The sequence below is a fragment of the Pinus tabuliformis genome, chromosome 8 (assembly GCF_031772625.1).
Source record: "Pinus tabuliformis cultivar Carrire ecotype Pingquan chromosome 8, CPIR1, whole genome shotgun sequence".
Lineage (NCBI taxonomy): Eukaryota > Viridiplantae > Streptophyta > Pinopsida > Pinales > Pinaceae > Pinus > Pinus tabuliformis.
In genome coordinates, this window is record NC_142294.1 from 2,076,943,044 (window position 1) to 2,076,961,042 (window position 17,999).

At 36.4% G+C, this 17,999-nt stretch overlaps 1 protein-coding gene across 2 annotated transcripts in view; it reads right to left on the reverse strand.

Moving 5' to 3' along the window:
* The window catches only part of ABCC13 (multidrug resistance-associated protein 11), a 547,614-nt gene extending 538,518 nt beyond the window's left edge, over positions 1–9,096 (reverse strand). For both annotated transcript variants that reach the window (XM_089375024.1, XM_089375023.1), the window contains exon 1: positions 8,730–9,096. In XM_089375024.1, the coding sequence (XP_089231150.1) occupies positions 8,730–8,768 (39 nt within the window). In that variant the 5' untranslated portion in view covers positions 8,769–9,096. The remainder of the gene's footprint in view (positions 1–8,729) is intronic.
* Between the last annotated feature and the right edge of the window lie 8,903 nt (positions 9,097–17,999).

Sequence of the window (17,999 nt, forward strand, 5' to 3'; positions counted from 1 at the left end):
ATTTGTGTGTCCCGACCATCTTTTGCATTTTGTGGTACATTTCTGGTCGTTACATTGGTATCAGAGCCATGTTGGCAGATCTCGGCCTTTGGCTATCAACTTGTCGTCGCAACTAAAGCGTTTCACTACACGAGTTGGAGTTTCTCCATTTTCGGTCAGGCCATCAGCCACTTATAAAAAATAATAATAATAATAATAAATAAATAAAAATAATCATAATAATAATAATAATAACAAGGCCTTTGGCCATGGATATTTCAATGATTCTGCTAAAAAAAATAGTCCGCTACAAATTTTGAAGGAGAACACTCATATATATAAAAAAGTTCTACATTATTGATAAAAAGTGCATGATAAAGTCAAAAGGGAATCTTTCCAAATCTCTTTAAAACTATACGTAAGAGAAGGAAGAGTAGAGAAGATTATCTTGATTCTTCATATTAAGTAGTTTACAAGCTCGTGGTTTTAACAACCCATGGTAACTGCCCATGGTATTTTCAAGGTAAAAGAAGAAAAAAATGAATACAAAATCTATTTATCTTAATGGTAAGTTTTACTTTTTACGTGGAGAAAATTAATAGACTCAAAGGCACATAAGTGGACATATATTTTATATTATACCCCAAAGAGGTGAATAGCCACGTTTCACCAGGGTTGTAACTTTTCGAAAAGAAAAAGAAAAAAGTATAAATAAAAGATATATAAAGAGAAGTATTATATTATAAAGGGGTATTTTAATGAAAAGTTCAAGTCATAAAATTATTGAAAATTATATATAAGTACGAAGAGGGTATTATTATAGAAAGTTACTTAAAATATCCATATATTAAAGTTTATAAAGGGTTAAATCTAGAACTATAAAGAGACATAAGGAAACAAGTTATAACAAAGGAAGAGTATTTTTTAAAAGCATTATAATAAATTTAAAGTGCAGTTTATTTAAATAGTGGAGTTATATTAATTTTTTTTAAGTGGGAAAAAATATATAATCGAGGAAAATAAAAGTTAACGAAATTTATTAAGGTGTTCAAGTTGATCAAATAAAAGGGCACTTATTGTAAAGAAGTAGTCAATTTTTGAAGGAAAAACCGAATGGAGTCTAATTTAAAAATGAACAAAGAAACTATGGATTCCATATATAACTCTACTTTTTGGACCAAATGTCCATTTTGTCGAACAGAAGATCAATATTTATCAATTCTTTAAAATCGCACAATACCTTGTCCAAAATGTCGAAGATTGTTTACTAAAGAAGAATATCAAGATAATGCCCAGACACAAATTAAAAGATTAAAAGAAAAAATTGCAAAACTTCAACAAAAGAACGAAGCATCAGAAAAGAAATATAAAAATCTTAGAGATTGGTTTCATAAAAAATCAACAGAAAGCAATGAAGAAATTTGGCGTCTAAGGGACCACAATGAGAAATTACTTTCGCAGATAAAAAATTCCAAGCTTAAGAAACAAAGATTAAAACAAGAAAATGAAAGTTATGATAAGGAACTAAAGGAGAATTTATCAAAAAAAGAAAAAGAAAATTTGTGCCTAAAACCCTTAATAAAAAATTATTAGAGCAAATAAAAAATTTAAAAGATAAAAAGAAAGATACTAAGGACAAAGTCAACAATTCAGAAAATGGTGAACTTTCATGTCTAAGGAATCATAACCAAGTATGCCTTACGCAAATAAAGAAGCTTAAAAGTGACAAGAAATCACTAAATGACAAGTTAGAACAACTTCAAGAAGTAGTATCGAAGTCTCCAGTCGTTTTAGTCCAAGTTGAAGATAAAGAAACAAATACTGATCCAGTCAAAATCATAACTCAAGCAGAGGATAAACCTACTGAAGTGAAGACACATGCAGAAGTTGCAGTTCAAACGATGGACATTCCAAATGATGATTCAGTGGCCAACTCGACAACAACAGTACCTAAAGAAAATCAAGAAACAACCACTAACATGATAAGGGAAATTCCAACCAGAAGAACTATTTATCGACATCTTAATCACAAGAGTAGACTTTCCAATTAATCTACGTGCCAGTATCACTCAGAACATAAACGACAAATTTATGTCCCCAAGAATACTGAAGTTTGCAAAATCCAGGTCTACGATAACTATTCATCACAAATTTCCAGAGATCAAAAGATTCCACAAAAGATTAATCTAGGATGGTCTGATCCATTCTCAGTGCGACAATTTTGTCTATCAGTCACAGCATCATATCATCTTGTATCAACGAAGATGAAAGTTCAGAGATGAGAAGATATTGTCAGTAAGCATTGAGGACAAAGCTTCTTGAAGAGAGAGGCAATGTTATTAATATAATTCATATAAAAATAATAATGTAAATATAAAATATAATAATAAATAATACTTAATTAACTAATAGTTAGTTAGTTAGTAATGAAGAAGCATGTCTGAAAGACATGACCATTTATGAAAGGGCACCTGCCTAGGGTATATAAGCAAGCCCTCATTCTCATTTGTAATCATCTCATATCTTAAATCAATTCAATATACAGTGACATGTCTTACAATGGACATTTACGTCTTTGAAGTATTTTAAAGATTTCCGCTGCATATATGACTTTTGGTCGTTACAATTTCCTGTTGATAGTGTCCAAATTATGCTTTTTATTTTCTTTTTAGCTACATCAACCTCTGGGGCATCATTCTAGGCTCAACCCAAGGTGTGGACAAGAGGAAGGGGAGGCTAACCCTATGTGGACCCAGTAGACACATGTGGACCCAGATGGGAAAAGAGATGAATGGGGCTAAAATGAGTGGAAGGGGAGTAATGTAGGTGGTATCAGGAAGCGGGATTATGCAACCAATATCGGGACTTCCCATGTAGTTCCATCCCTAAAGCTAATTGGTAGTAAAGGAGATGCCACGGGACTAGGATACAAGGGTAACCACGAAATCGGGCAGTGGAGACAAGAATACAGACCTATTCCACTCTTTCTGTCAAATCCCCCCACCAATCCATGCCAAAAAGTGTCGATGAAAAGTAAACAAAATTACTCAAACCAAACCAATGAAAAGTCATATATTTGGGGTCAGGAGGCTCACCTTCAAACATACATTCATAACAGATGGGCGAGGAACCACATGGTTAGCTCAAGTGGTGGAGAAAATGGCACAATCGAGCTATCTGGGGGGCTACAAGGGGTTGTTGGCTGTCAGCTGAGGACCATCTAGGAGAAAAAAATTCTCCTATGCATACTACCCACAAGTAGTGGGTAACAGTCCCGCTTCCCAACATCATATATATATCACCCCCTTCCGCTTATTATAACCCCATTTATCAATTTCCCATCTGGATCCAGATTTGTCCATTGGGTCCACAAGGAGTTAGCTTCCCCCTCCCCTTTTCCACACCTTGGGACAAACCTAGAACAATGCTCCAGAGGTTAACGCAGCTAAAAAGAAAAGAAAAAACATATTTTGGGCACTCTCAACAGGAAATGCACCATAAAATGCAAAATATGGTCGGGGCATACAAATTTAGCACATGGGCAAAAGCCAAACATGAGCTCTACCCCTATCATTATGGCCATCACCCTGGTTCCTAGGGCCCCTAATATTGGCCCTTTACATCATTAAAGAACCCATGATTGTCTCAACCCTTAGTGGGCGACGAACTACCCCACCTTAAGAGGGTAATCACTGCTATATCCTACACATCATGCTCTCATCCCCTAGAGCCCTGAGCAGTTATGAAGAAAAATTAATCAAAGGCAAAAGGCATGTGAAGAAGGGTGGAAAAATAAAAGTCAGGGTAACTCATGTACCACAATTGCTCCCTCCTACATTCATATACCCAAGTGTGGCCTTCCCCTAGTGTAGTGACCCTTATACAATGGCATGTGGCTTGGAGCCTTCTCTAATGCCCCAACACTTTCCATCATTATATCGTGATTTGTAAGCTCTTTTACTCGATTACTCTAATGATTTGTTGTACTGGAAGGCGAAGAGATGCATTGGATCTTATACAGGATTGTAGGTGGGTCTCTTGTAGGTGGGTCTCCATTTGGGGTTTGGTCTCCCTATAGGAGGTCCAAGCCCTCCAGAGGGTCAGATTGGCACTTGTAGGGTGGGCATTGAAAGCCATAGGCCTCCACCATAGCAGAGAGCAGATTGTCACTTCATGGATCCCTCAGCACCATTTGTTGATTGCTCATGTTCCACCTTTTTGGATGAGGATGATGCACCTGGACCACCATGCCCAATCGGCTTCACACTTGCACCACACACTTGGCAGATGTTCCAAGGCCCAGATGAGGATGTGTCTTACCATGAGAGACAAAGGGAGGGCTTATGTCATCATTCTAGCCCTTACAGATGGTATACAGGCATTATCGATTCACTTGGAGACCCATGAGGGTGTCATTGTGCCCCCACACCCACTTGGGGACACCACATATGATTTGCTTGGATATCAAGGGGTCACCCCCTTGGTCACTATGTTTGGAGCCTATTCTCTCACCTTGGCATAATGTGGACTCCATTAGGCCTCTTCAAGGGCCCAACGACTCATTGTATTTACTATGTTTCCCTCTTGAGTGGCTTATCTTTGTATTATGGAGCTATCTTAGTGGGTTTTTCACCAATTCATCCCATTGTTGTACATTATTTTATTATTTGGGGCTTAAATAGGCCTAATTAGGCAAATCGAACTCTTTAGGAAGGATATAAATTGATGAGAGCTCACTTGAATCTCATCATCACTTGGATTTGGATCATTTGTATCTCTTGAGATTTTCGCTAGACCTTTTGATGGATGAGTTGGAGAATTAATGCATTTCATTGTTTGGAAGATCTTGATGTTTGTTTTGGATCTTCGTTTTTCTTGCACTTGATGTTTGGAAAATTTTGTTGTCTATTATGAGTACTCTTTTCATGCTTATTTTGTAATTTGTCTCATGAAATCATCTATGGAATATTTTCATTCATAAAGCTAGTATAGCTGCTCTTATGCTTATGCGAAGTTGCTTATCTTGTCTTTGTGAGGGATTTTTCATATTGATTGTTGAAATGTATGGTGGATTATTGTCCTAGGGATACATGATTGTTCACACATTATTTTGATAAGTCATCATTTGCAAATAATTAGAAGTATAAAATTCCCTTGTAACCTAGTTGCTGCTAATGCCATACAAAGTTGTTGGGGAACTCCTTGATTGAAAACTCTTTTTCACCTCCTTCCTTTTATTTTAATCCCTAACCTAGTAGGCCTCCTAGGGCATCACCTAAAATCATTTCTAGTCATTGAAAATCCTTGAAAAATGGTCAACCATTGCGTTGGGGTTTTCTTGAGAGGTGCTCCAAATTTGAGGTTGATCCCACAATGCAATCTCAAGATATTCCAAGCCCTAGCTTGGAGATTGTTCTCATCCCTAGGTTCCCTTTGGTTGGTGGCTTCATTAGGATCATTGCACTCAAATTCCAAGAAAATTTCAATTCCCTTGATCCTATTCTCCTCCTTAACTTGGTCAAGATCATCCATTTGTTGCTTCAATCCAAGCCCTTGACCTCGTTCAGGCCCACTTGGGCTTCTTCGTGTTCCCACTACACTATAACTCTAATTCAACAAATATCACTAAGAAAACCTAGTTTTCTAGGATTCCTTGATCTTGGACACTTCTTTGCAAGTACCACTCCTCAAACCCTGGGTCTAGGCATCCTTTTAGCACTTCTAAGAGAGTCATCCATCTTGCTTCTATAGCAAGTAAGCCCATTATCTGAGCCTCTCTTGTGAATAGGCTTTAGGAATCAACCTACATCCTATCATTAATCCATCTATTCTAGTGATTCCTCTCATACTGGGACTCCTCCCATCGATGAAAGTCCGTAAAGAGCGGGGAGATTTAGCTAAGGTGACAGTGGGTTATTGCTCCATTGTTGCCACTTGACCTAGTAGTTTCTTTATAGGATTCCCTCCTAGGACCCTTGCTAGTTTGAGCGATAACAACTCCTTCGCTTCATGAGGCCCAGCATGTTCTCCATGGGCTCTAACAACCTTTCCAATAAATTATCCATCCTCTCCTGTGCCTATTCAAGGAATTTCAAGTTGCTTGTCGCCATTAGAGCTCTCCTGCACATCGAAACGCTTAGGACAATACTTGTCGCATTTAGCTTCTTTGCAACTCTGCTTGATGCTTACAATTTGATTACCACTGTTATCCTTTTATTAACAACCCCATAATTTGTTGCCTCGCTCCCGCTACAAGGTCACCATTTAAGGGCATTTAATTTTTGACCTGCCAAATCCATGGCACTAGTGATACAATTCACCATTGTTAGTTCCTTTGAGCAATGCTCAATACGGAGATTTTGTGTGTTTAACTCAGATCTGAAATATCATGCTTTCCTTTTCAAGGCACTGGCGATATAGTTCACCACTGTTAATTCCTTTGAGTAGTTGTCAATACAGAGATTTTGTGCATTTAACTCAGATCTAAAATAGCATGCTTTCCTCTTCAAGGCACTAGTGATACAGTTCACCACAATTAATTCCTTTGAGCAGTTTTCAACACGGAGATTTTGTGCGTTTAACTCAGATCTGAAATAGCATGCTTTCCTCATCAAGGCTATAGGCAACTTTGCTTGCATTCTCCACATCGCACCTCGCATATATTTAACGTGCTACCAATGTCCTTCCAAGATCTGTCATGTGCTAACCAAAGGCGATTGTTGTCAAGTCGATGGTCCTCCACCATCCAACCCCATTTATGAGTGTGTTTCCAATCTGCTCTCCCTTTGAGCGGGGAATTAAACGACGTGGACGAACTTAAATGTGGATTTAGATTGTTGACGCAAACAATTATCTGACGATTTGATCCACGACCATTAACACCATTTTGCTCATATTCATTGACATGAACATTGATTCCACGAGTCATGGCAAAAGTATATAAGATATTTGACTTTGATCCTACTCCAATTTACCTTGATCCAAGGTTGCTCCCTTGTTTGCAAGTGCATCATCCACTGTGTTCAAGTGTCGATATACATGATAAAATTATATGTCCTTGAAATGCTTACTACCATTGAGTCACCAAAGACCATTAAGCAGTGAATTCCTTTTGCTATGGCTATTACTAGCCCTTCCCATAAAGCCAAGTATTATGCTTCGTTATTGGTTGAGGTTCCCAATCACCAAGCAAATTGTAACTCTTTTTGATCATCAGGGCACAATATTACCCTCTTGCTCTTGCCAACACGGTCTTTTTAGCTTATTGTTATGTTGTAGAATTTTCTCCATAATTAAGCCACTTCTAAACATTCTTGTAAAAAGCACAAACCTATATTGTAACCGTTTTAGTCACTGAATAATACATTGAGTCTGCTTTAGATGGTGGTGTTTCTTTTCATAAGAATTTTCCCCAAGATATTATGCTGTCAATGGTTTGTTCTTTATTTCATATATATACAACTATTCTATTTTTAATTTCTGCACATTCTTCTCTCTCATGGATGATTAGTGTAAGAAATAACCGTATCAGAAATCCAAATCTTGGTACCATAGACAAGAAAGTGAAATAACGATATCCGAAGTTCAAATCTTGGTAATAAATAAACAAGGAAGTGAGATAATATATACGAAATCTAGGGGAAATTCCAATGACAATATGTCGCAAATGAAATGTAAAGCGGTTTTGTTCAGCGCCATTAAATGTAAAGCGATTTTGTTTAGCTCAAATAAATGTAAAGTGGCTCAGTTAGATCGCATGCCCAAACGTTCATGAAATGAAATGAAATGATATTTTAAGGTCCACAAGACTAAAAATAGCCTATGAGACCATTAGTTCTCTGTTTTTCGCTTTTTGCAATTCAATCATTTTCCGATTCAAATTGATGATGAGCTGACCCAACCTTCCAACAATCTCATTGCTAAAAAGACAATGCCAAGAAACTGATGCTAACATGTTCTCATAAGTTTCTCTGATGTTTTTGAATGCATCACATTCCAAAATGAAATGTTTTTCCGACTCCACAACCTCAGACATGCAAAATGTACACACCTGTTTTTCCCAAGCTTCTTTAGGCCTTTTCCACCGTCTTATTTCACACTGAAGTTGATGTGAGTTGGTCCTTAATTGAGCAATAAGAACCTTTGCCCTCCACGAAATGCTAGCTCCAATGAACTCTTTTTGTTGTAGATCACACGTAGGGTTGAATTCCTCAATGTAATATTTCTTCTTCCTACCCAACTCTTTTCCCCATACCTTTTTATGAAACTTCCCCATGACAAAATCCTTTAGCTCCTTGCTATTTGTGAGACAGACATTGAAGTATATATTCCATTTTTGCATCCATGTGTAGTTTTGTTTCATCCATATTTTCTTTCTTTCACTCATGCCTTCATTGAATATAACATTAAGCCTCCATGTGAGAAAAAAATCAAATATGGTACAACCAGGAAACAGTCATAGTTTATATTTTTACGGTGTTCACTTATTTCAAAATTACACGACCTTCTTTGGCTTTCAAGATGAATTTTGGCATGAATATTCTAGTTCTAAACTACAGAATAGTTCAAACTCATTAACGTTTAAAAAACCGAACAATTCCGATGTAACAATTTGTCAGTGGCTAAGTGAATAATTCTAGTTGATTCAATTATGATGCCAGTCTTAAACTACAGATATTTAGGCCTACCATTCCAATACAAAGAATCTCGAAATACGGTCGAGAAATGACTATAGAAGCAAATTGCGTTACCGGGGGTGAATGAGGACACAACAAAGCCAATAATTCCATCCTTCGTAGAACGTGCAGAATCTTTCCGCTTCCAATTGCTGTAGCATTCCTTTTCTCTCTGTAAACTTGCCAACTCACCAAGCTTTACTAAACAATAACAGCAGCGAAATGTTAGTGCTGTAGCGTTCTTTTACCCTGTCTGTGCTGTAGCGTTTACCCTGTTTGTGCTGTAGCGTTCGTTAGGGTAAAAGAAACCGAACATATTATATTCTTAGAGTCAGAAGCATATATTATCTCTTGCACACGGTACATTTTGACACTGAATTTGCAGATCAAATGGCGAAGTATGTTCCCCACGCGTACCTTTCCACGGAAAGCAAAAATCGTATTGGGGCAGTAACACGTATTACTCGTGTATTTATATCCCAGTAATGGGGCATTAGTGTGAAAAGCATAAATCGTAATTGGGCAGTAACACGTCTTACTCGTGTATTTATATCCCAGTAAGCGGGCATTAGCGTGTGTAAAATAATTTATTTTTTTATTTTCTATTAATTTACAAAGCGAAGTGAGAATTGGACCATTTAGTAATGGAGTCATTTACCCACGCGGAGGAATTGTTCGGATGACTAAAAGTGGCTAGAATTTGGGCAAAAAATTTCAAAAAATCTTGTAGAGATCATGTTTGAATTGTTTTTTTGATGGTGGAAATGGGTTCAGCACCATCAAAAACATCTGGGACAACTAAAATTTTGAAGTTTAACAACTATAACTTGGATTTACAAAAATCCTTGCCATATTTTCTTTAAATATAACCGGAATTTCTATAACTTTCCGGGCAATTCCTCCAACTCATTAGACTAAGGCCTTAGGAATTGAAAACCAATCTATGAAAACAATCAATGTCCAACTCATTCTTTCAATATCAATATCAAGAAGTTATCTTTTAAGAAAAGTTTAATTAAAAATAATTAATTATTAAATGACAAGTGAACTAAAATATATATTAAATATATAAAATTATTTAAATATTAAATAAAAAATATATGAAAGATATAATAGGTAGGGGAGATATTTAAATATTAAATAAAAAATATATTAAAGATATAATATGTGGATGAGAGTCTATAATATTTACTGGTAAAGTTTAATTAAAAATAACTAAATATTAAATGATAAGTGAACTAAATATATATTAAAGTTTTCAATTGAAGTTTCAAATAATAAAAGAAGTAGCAAAATCAACTCATAGTATGACAAAGATTGTAAAAGTCCGAGGAGAGCAATTAAAGAAGTTGTTGAAGAATCTTTTAAAATTGGTAAGATAAAAATATACAAAGCCCTAATTAGGAAAACTAAAGATAATAATAAAATTGCTTTACACCATTGGAATTCCTATCTTAAAAAGCTTTATGAATCTCCAAATGTAATGGATAACTTTGAAACCCTGCGCACAACGAAAGAAGTTTTCTCATTAGAAGACATTGATTTTTGGGTTAAACGCTTAGAAAATGGGAAAGCTAAGGACATTGAAAGTTACCAGGCGGAAATCTTAAAAATTGGAGGGCTTGTCCTCATCCCCCACATCCACAAGCTTTTCAATTAAGAGGTCAAGCAAGGGTTCCCTAAACCATGGACTTAGAGCCTAATTATCCATATTTTTAAAAGTGGGGATACAAATAACCCCTTTGATTGTCGGACAATTATGATCAGCCCTCTCTTAGCCAAGTTATATGGTATTATTTTAGAAAAGAAGTTGAGCATATGGCTTGAAAGTGAAGGTAAGCGGGCTAAAGGCCAAGCAGGTTTTAGAAGGTAGCACTCAACAACAGACCACCTTGTTATGCTTAGGATCATTGTGGAGGAATGTCGCAATGATAAATCCAATCTCTTTTATTGCTTTGTGGACTTTAGAAAGGCTTTCGATACGATTCCTAGAAACAACCTATGGAATAGATTAGAAGAGCTAAAGGTTCTTTTCGAGTTGAGAGCTGCCGCTGTAAGGTTATGCGAGAATGTAATTGCCAAGTTAAAGAGAAATGAGGGGTGGTTGAAAGATATTAAGTGTAATATCAGAGTTAAACAAGGTTACCCCCTCTCCCCTACCCAATTTGGCATTTACATCGACAAGCTAAAAGGTTGTTTAGAGGAAGCAGGTTGTGTTGGCATAATCTTAGCTGGGATAGTCATCATCCTTCTTCTCTATGCTAACGATATTGTTTTTCTCACAAGGTACCCATCTGATCTTGATAAGCAACTTAGACTTCTTAAGGATTTCTGCTCTACCATGGGTATGACTATTAACACTGACAAAACAAAAGTTATGATTATCAAATCCAAGAAGGACACTTACGCTAATTTTATATATGACAATAGTAACTTGGAGGAAGTGTCTTCTTACAAGTACCTAGGAATTGATATTCATCACAAGCTCAACTTGAACTATAGCATTGAGAAAATGATTAATGGGGGTGGAAAGCTTATTTTGGTCTTGAAAATAATTGTAAAACGGCAAACCTCGTAATGTGGGATAGAAAAAAGTTCCTCTTTGAAATTTTAGTCACTCCTATTATCTTATATGGATGTGTGGTTGAGATTGTAGTATCTCTACAGAATCCTAAAGAAAGATTGAGGAAATCCAGAAGCGTTTTATAACGTATAACCTCAAAATTAAAAGCAATACACCATATCCTATTATGCTTATAGAAGTGGGTCTCTCCCCTATCGAGAGCCTAGCTATGACTAGGCTTCTGTTGTACAAGCACAAACTCAATAATATAGGAGACCATAGACTTCCTAAGCTAGCTTTAAATTCCAACCAAAACCACCTAAGACTCAAGCGAGGTTGGTATAAAGACACTAGAGCCTGGTTAAACCATTGGGAGATCGACAAGAATTTTGCATTGCAAAACATAATAACATTAAAAATATTGTTACTTCTAAGTTTAAAGAATAAATGTGGTGTGAGACAGATTTAGCAGCTAAAAGAAAATTAAGATATTATAAGGAAGTCATTAACCCCACTCTAGAAGATCAAAAGTATCTCTTTGTTTTAACTAGCTCAAAGAAGAAAATTAATATAGCCAAGATTAGAACGAACTCTCACGAGCTCCATAGTGAAATGAGTCGTTGGGCAGTTCCTAAAACACCATGGATGGAAAGGATTTGTCATCTCTGTGAGAATATGAACATTGAGGATGAAAATCACTTCCTCTTAGAATGCCCCGCGTACAACAACATTAGATCTCAGTTTCATAATTTTTATTGCAATACTGACATTCCTAGCCTTTTACGATGTCAAAATTATAGTGAGCTCGGGAGGCTTCTCTCCAAGCTTTTTGAGCATAGGAATAAAATCTTAAATCAAACTAAATAATTCGTTTTTTTAGGTCTCATAGACCAAAGTTTGGTCTTAGTGGACGTTAACCACCATCATCATCTCCTCATCATCATCATCATAAATATTTAAATATTATATTGTGGAGGAGAATTTATAATATTTAATGGTAAAGACTTAATTTTAAATTAAAATTAAATACTTTATTTATTATTTGTTATATTTTAATTTACATATTAAGATTATAACATAGTCTAATATATAGATGAGATGGTTTTTTTTACAATATATTTTCTAGTTTATTTTAATCAAAATATGATTGAGGTTTTTAAAAAATTGAGTTTAAATTGTTTAATCTGTATAATCTGAGTGCCGCAAGGGTTTTTCAGGGTTTTGAATCCATTTATGTATTCAAAAATGTATTTTAAACAACAACAAAAAAATCTTGAAATTGTATTGCCAGATTTTGGTGAATACTTATGAAAAAAGTTATTCCCTATATAAGTTAAACTACGTCATTTATTTTTATTGCATAATTTAATTAATAGATGAAATGGTTTTTGTTTGAACATTTTTCTAATCAATTTTAACTAAAAGCTGCTAGAGGTTTTTAACTAAGATTTGAAGTTGTTTAATTTGCAAAATTCTAATGCTTAGGGGTTTTTGGAGGCTTGAATCCATTTACGTATTCAAAAATGTATGTTAAATAACAAAAAGTTAATAATCTCGGTTCAAATTGTATTATCAAATTCCAATGAAAAAAAATCATTTCATCTATTAATTAAATTATGCCTAGCCTTAATATGTTTAAATAATTTACATTTTCAATTTCTCTTTATATATTTTTTAATTGAAGTTTATTTAAAAGTGAGTATTCCATATAATTTAGTCTCGTAGACCTTAAAATATCATTTCATTTCATTTATAGAAAGGAAGCAATTCCAATTTTCACTTTTGATTTCTACAATTTTATATAATTATTTTAAAATATATATTTAATAATATTCACAATTGACTCGGTGGGGCTATTTTTCACCTCTATGAAAAAAAAGAGATGCAATATCGCTGGGACTATGATCACTCACTAAAAACCAAGCTGAATATTTAGCACTCTCATTAGGATTTGATCTTGCAATAGAAAGAGGAATTCAACATCTCTCTGCCGATGGGAATTCGATGATAGTTATCAAGCCAGTGGTGAAGCTATAAGAGAACTCTCAGAAGATCCAATCTGCCATTTTTCACTAAATCAGCCTTCAAATTGCAAAATTTGATAGCGTGGAATTCTTCATGTAAAGACAAATCTCAATTCATTGGCAGAAATGTGGGCAAATAAAGGTGTCATTATCGTACAATTCATTAGTGATGGATGGTATCCCATTTACAAGCCTTTGCCATGATAAGCATTAAATTATCTTTGAATAAGTATTAGTTGGCCTCATTATCTGAATAAAAGGAAGAGATGTCTGTAGTCCCATTCTCAGATTGATCCAGGCAAGCTTGTTAAATAATTTGTCAGTTGCATTGTTTTGGCGGCCCTTCCCTCACAAAGTGGCATGGATCTGAGTATCTATTTCAATTTCTCATGCATCCCCGAATTTGTGAGGGGATAGATGTAGGTTGCAACCCATCAATATTAAAATTGAGTTGAAGTGTATAATTAGCACCTTCTCAATGGTTACCCAGGAAGCACGCTAAGCAGTGATTAATGGAAGCAAGAATTAGAATTCAGGTTGGAAATCATAGCTTTGGATTTTCATGTCTGGTCGTTGCAGAGAAATCAATGCGACATTCAAGGTGTAGCGACAATTGATGTAAGAAAGAAGAAAAAAAGAAATTATTTTAACCTCCAAGAGGTTAAAAATAGCCTATGAGACAGATTGAAAAAAGAAAAGCACTCTGCCTATAAAAAGAGAAGGTGTGTTCTTGCAAGTTCAGAGTGACCTATTTGGTACCCATTCCGCTTGCAGGAGTTTTCCGCAAGAGTTCCATCTCTCATGATGGAGAATCGTTGTAGTCTGGAGCAAGAGGAGAATAATTATTATTGAGCTCACTTGTTGGCTCCAATGGAGTTCTCTATCATCGTGATATTTAGGTAGGTAGATACGATTTCAATAGAATCGAGAGCCCACTACGAGCTAGTAAATCACAAGCTAGACTTGTTGGAGGCTAGACTAACAAGGTTACAGGTGGCGTTTAATCAATTGAACGTCAAAATTGACAACATGGTCATTCCTTCTAAATCTGAAGAAGTCGAGGAAAGCAGTGAATAAGATAAAGCTTTTGGAGGGCAGCGAGAGAGTCGACTCTAGAACCTCAGGTGGCGGAATCCTCTTTGTTTGGTTCAGATAACCTGCAAATGGAGGCCCCCGCACAAGGGACATTTCCTGCAAAATAGTTTTAATTTCATGATGTTTAAGTTATGTATTGTAAGTTCATAGTTATATTAGGCGTGTTTTGGAAGATGTGTAAGGACAGTTGTCTTAGAATATTGGCATGAAATAGAAGAACCGATAAGAGCAGTGTTTTTTGGAACATTTTGAATGCAGGGGATGAAAACAGAGCTATTAATATAAAAATTCAATCCACATTGCATTAATAAAAAGCTTATAATAATTTTTTTTAAAACAAGTTAACAATATTAATGAAATTTTAAATTAGGTAGGTTATTCTAATTATTTTAGAAAGTTATTTTAATAATATTACTTTATATTAATGAAAATTTTTCATTTTTACGTATAAGTCTTAATTTCCCTCTTGTATAAGCTATATTCCACATAAATATCATGGGTCCTCAATATTATCGGTCATTTTATTTTTATTATTATTTTATTTTTATAAGTTATTTTTATTTTTATTATCATTTTTTTGACCGAGTTAAAATGTTTACATTACATTACATTTTTTTTTACATAATCGGTTGTTGTTTGTATTCCAAAAACGATTGGGGAGGCTAAGCTCCAGTGTTACAAGGCATTATGACCGGGAAACAAAGTAATGAAATATTACAAGGAAGACAAAATTTCTCTTTGCTTATGTCATTCTTGACTTTTGGAAAACCTGAACAAGTATAGAATCTAATAAATTGAAACAGTAAGAAACAGAATTTGCAAGTCATACTTAGTCTATGTTTATATGACTGATTTTGTAGACTGTAGATTCTTCAGGAATTCCTTCAGCTTCTGCGTTCCTTAAATTTGAAGAGCTGGTGCTGGGAGCATTACTTTTTTCCATGATGAACTTCCGAATGTCGATGGACTCTTGGACATGACTGCATCTGTTTGAGAGATCATTGAACTGCTCCTGAAGAGAAGAAACTCTGTGGAGAAAGAGATTGAGGTCGGCCTCATGCTTCTCCTTAGTGATCTGGGCATGGGTGTCAATTTTGGTGTCCAAAATCTTCTGGTGAGCTCGAATTTGTTCCAGTTCTGCTTGCAGATCGTAAACAGTCCTCATTTCTTGCCATTGCGTATGGCCAATCTGAGTTCTCCTTGCGCAGTGAGGTCAGTGTGCTGCAAGATTGTTGATCCAACGAGCCTGGGAAGAAGAAACTTGGAGGAGGATAAACAAAAATGAGGGAAGGGGAACGAAGGCTCAGAGCATAAGATCGGCCGAGAGCAAACGAAAGATGGAGCAGATACAGCCAGGGAGAAGCGGAGATGTGATTCTGAGAGAAGGAGAGCACGATTATGTAGGCGGGCTCTGGCAAGGGGGTAGGGAAGAATGGGGAGGGAGTCACGAGAAAAATGCGAGAAGGATCACGGGAGAGGAATGGGTGGAACAGAGCAGCATGGGTGATGGGACAGAAAGGAGATTGGCAGATCGTTTTCAGAGATATGATGATAAATTCATCATGATGGAGAATTTCAATGTGGATTATTGCAGCGACCAAGATCTGATTCTGCTTGAGGACGCTATGAGAAGCAGTGAAAAAGTACTCAATATTATTAATAAATTTAGCAGTCGGTCTGAGAATTGAATTGCTTCTGATCATGGCAGATAATTTTGGGATGCGGTTGAGCTGCATAGGAGACTGCCTATGGATCTTGTGGAAGTTCTATTGGCACAAGTGTTGGCCTCCTTGTTGAGGGATCAAAGAACATGGAAGAAACGGATATCTATCATTTGTTGGGTATGAACTTGACAACGATTGATAGTTTGTTGCAAGAGCACATTAGAGGCACTCCATTGTAAACCATTAGACTTATGATGGTGGCCGAGTCTCCAAGGACCATTGCAGTGTTTATGCCAAGTTTTTGAAGCTGGATGACCCCTTGGTATAGTGCAAGAGCTTCAACCTTGTTGTTGAAGAGGGGGCCTAATCCCCATTCATAAGTCATTTTAATATCTCCGTTGGCATTGTAGATGATTCCACCAGCCCCTGTCGTTCCTGGATTAGATTTGGAGGCCCCATCGAAGAAGAGATAGTGAGTGTTACAGTTTCTGAGCCAGATGGAAAGCTCCTCATCTTTCAATCTTATTTTCCAACTGTGATTAGATTTGTTGCACTGGCTGCTGATGTTACTCCCGCTTTGGTCGTTGTTACTTTTATCCAACAAATACCCTATGAAATTCCTTTCTTCAACACAAAGATCATCGATGTCAATTTTCTTTAGAATTTTGACTGAGATGGTTTCCAATGTAAGGCTCCTTGCCTTGTTACATAATTTCCTTGTGTTGGTTTCTTTGTCTTTGAAGGCCATGCGGTTTCTTGCCAACCATATGTTGCACAAGAGAGAATAGGGAAGAGCATCCCAAACTCTTTTGGTAATATTGTTCTTCTTTCGTTTCCACAGATAGTTCTTCTTCCAAAGATGCAAAATTTCAACAATGGAGTTATGGGGGCTCCAAGGGAGATGGGTGTTAAGATAGATTTATTTCCAATAGGCAGTGGCAAAGGGGCAAGTGATGAAGATATGTTGGATGGTTTCTTCAGCTGCTTGGCAGTTTGGGCAACGGGATGGACCAATTATGCCTCGTTTTTGCAAATTATCGGCTGTGAGAACTTTCCCTTTTAGGAGGACCCAAATGAAGAAATTTATTTTTGGAACGGTCTCTGATTTCCAGATGATTTTCCAATGCGGCCAAATGGGCATGGGGTATTCATTATTACAGATATGCCGGTGGGCGACTTTGATTGTGTAATTGGAGCCTGAAGGATCCCAACAGAAGCCATCGTTGTCATTTTTTAAATTGGAGCAATGCTATGGATGTGGGATTGGAGATTAACAAAACTTGCTTCGAGGTCTATGGGTATGGCTGGAAAGGTCCATCCTATCCAAGTGTGAGATTGGGTATCCCACTGAGATATCTGGTCCAAATAATGAAGCCCTATGTTGTCAAAGAAGGAGAGAATCTAATCAGTTCCAGGTTTGCTGCTGATAGGCTGTTGTCCCATTATTCTGTCTTCTCTGATTTTGATGTTGGTGCCACCCTTCGGGACTTTGAAAATGTTTTAGGCAAGAAAGGGGATTGCTTTCTTGCACAACTTCCAGATTTTAGAGCAAACTCTGTTAGGGATATCGTAATCCAAGAGGTGTTGTCTTTGAGAGTTGAGATATTTGGCTTCCAACACACTTTTCCACCAAGCATATTGGCCGCTAATGAATCTCCAAACAATCTTGCCACCAAATGCCAGATTTAGGAGCTTGGGAGATCTGATTCCTAAACCTCCACGTTCCTGGGTTTGAATGACCTGCTTCTAGTTTATAAGATTGTACTTCTTTTTCTCATTTTCCCCCCCTTGCCAAAGAAAATGACGGAGGATGGCTTCCATTTTGTGATGAAAATTAACAGGAGCTTGCAGAAGCATGAATTGGTATAAGGGCAAAGAAGAAAGACTTGTTTTTAGGAGAACTAGGCGACCTGTTGGATTGAGCCAAGAGGAGCCCCATTGCTGCACTTTCCTTTTCATTTTATCTATGATAGTGTCCTGTACTTCAACTTTCAGAGTA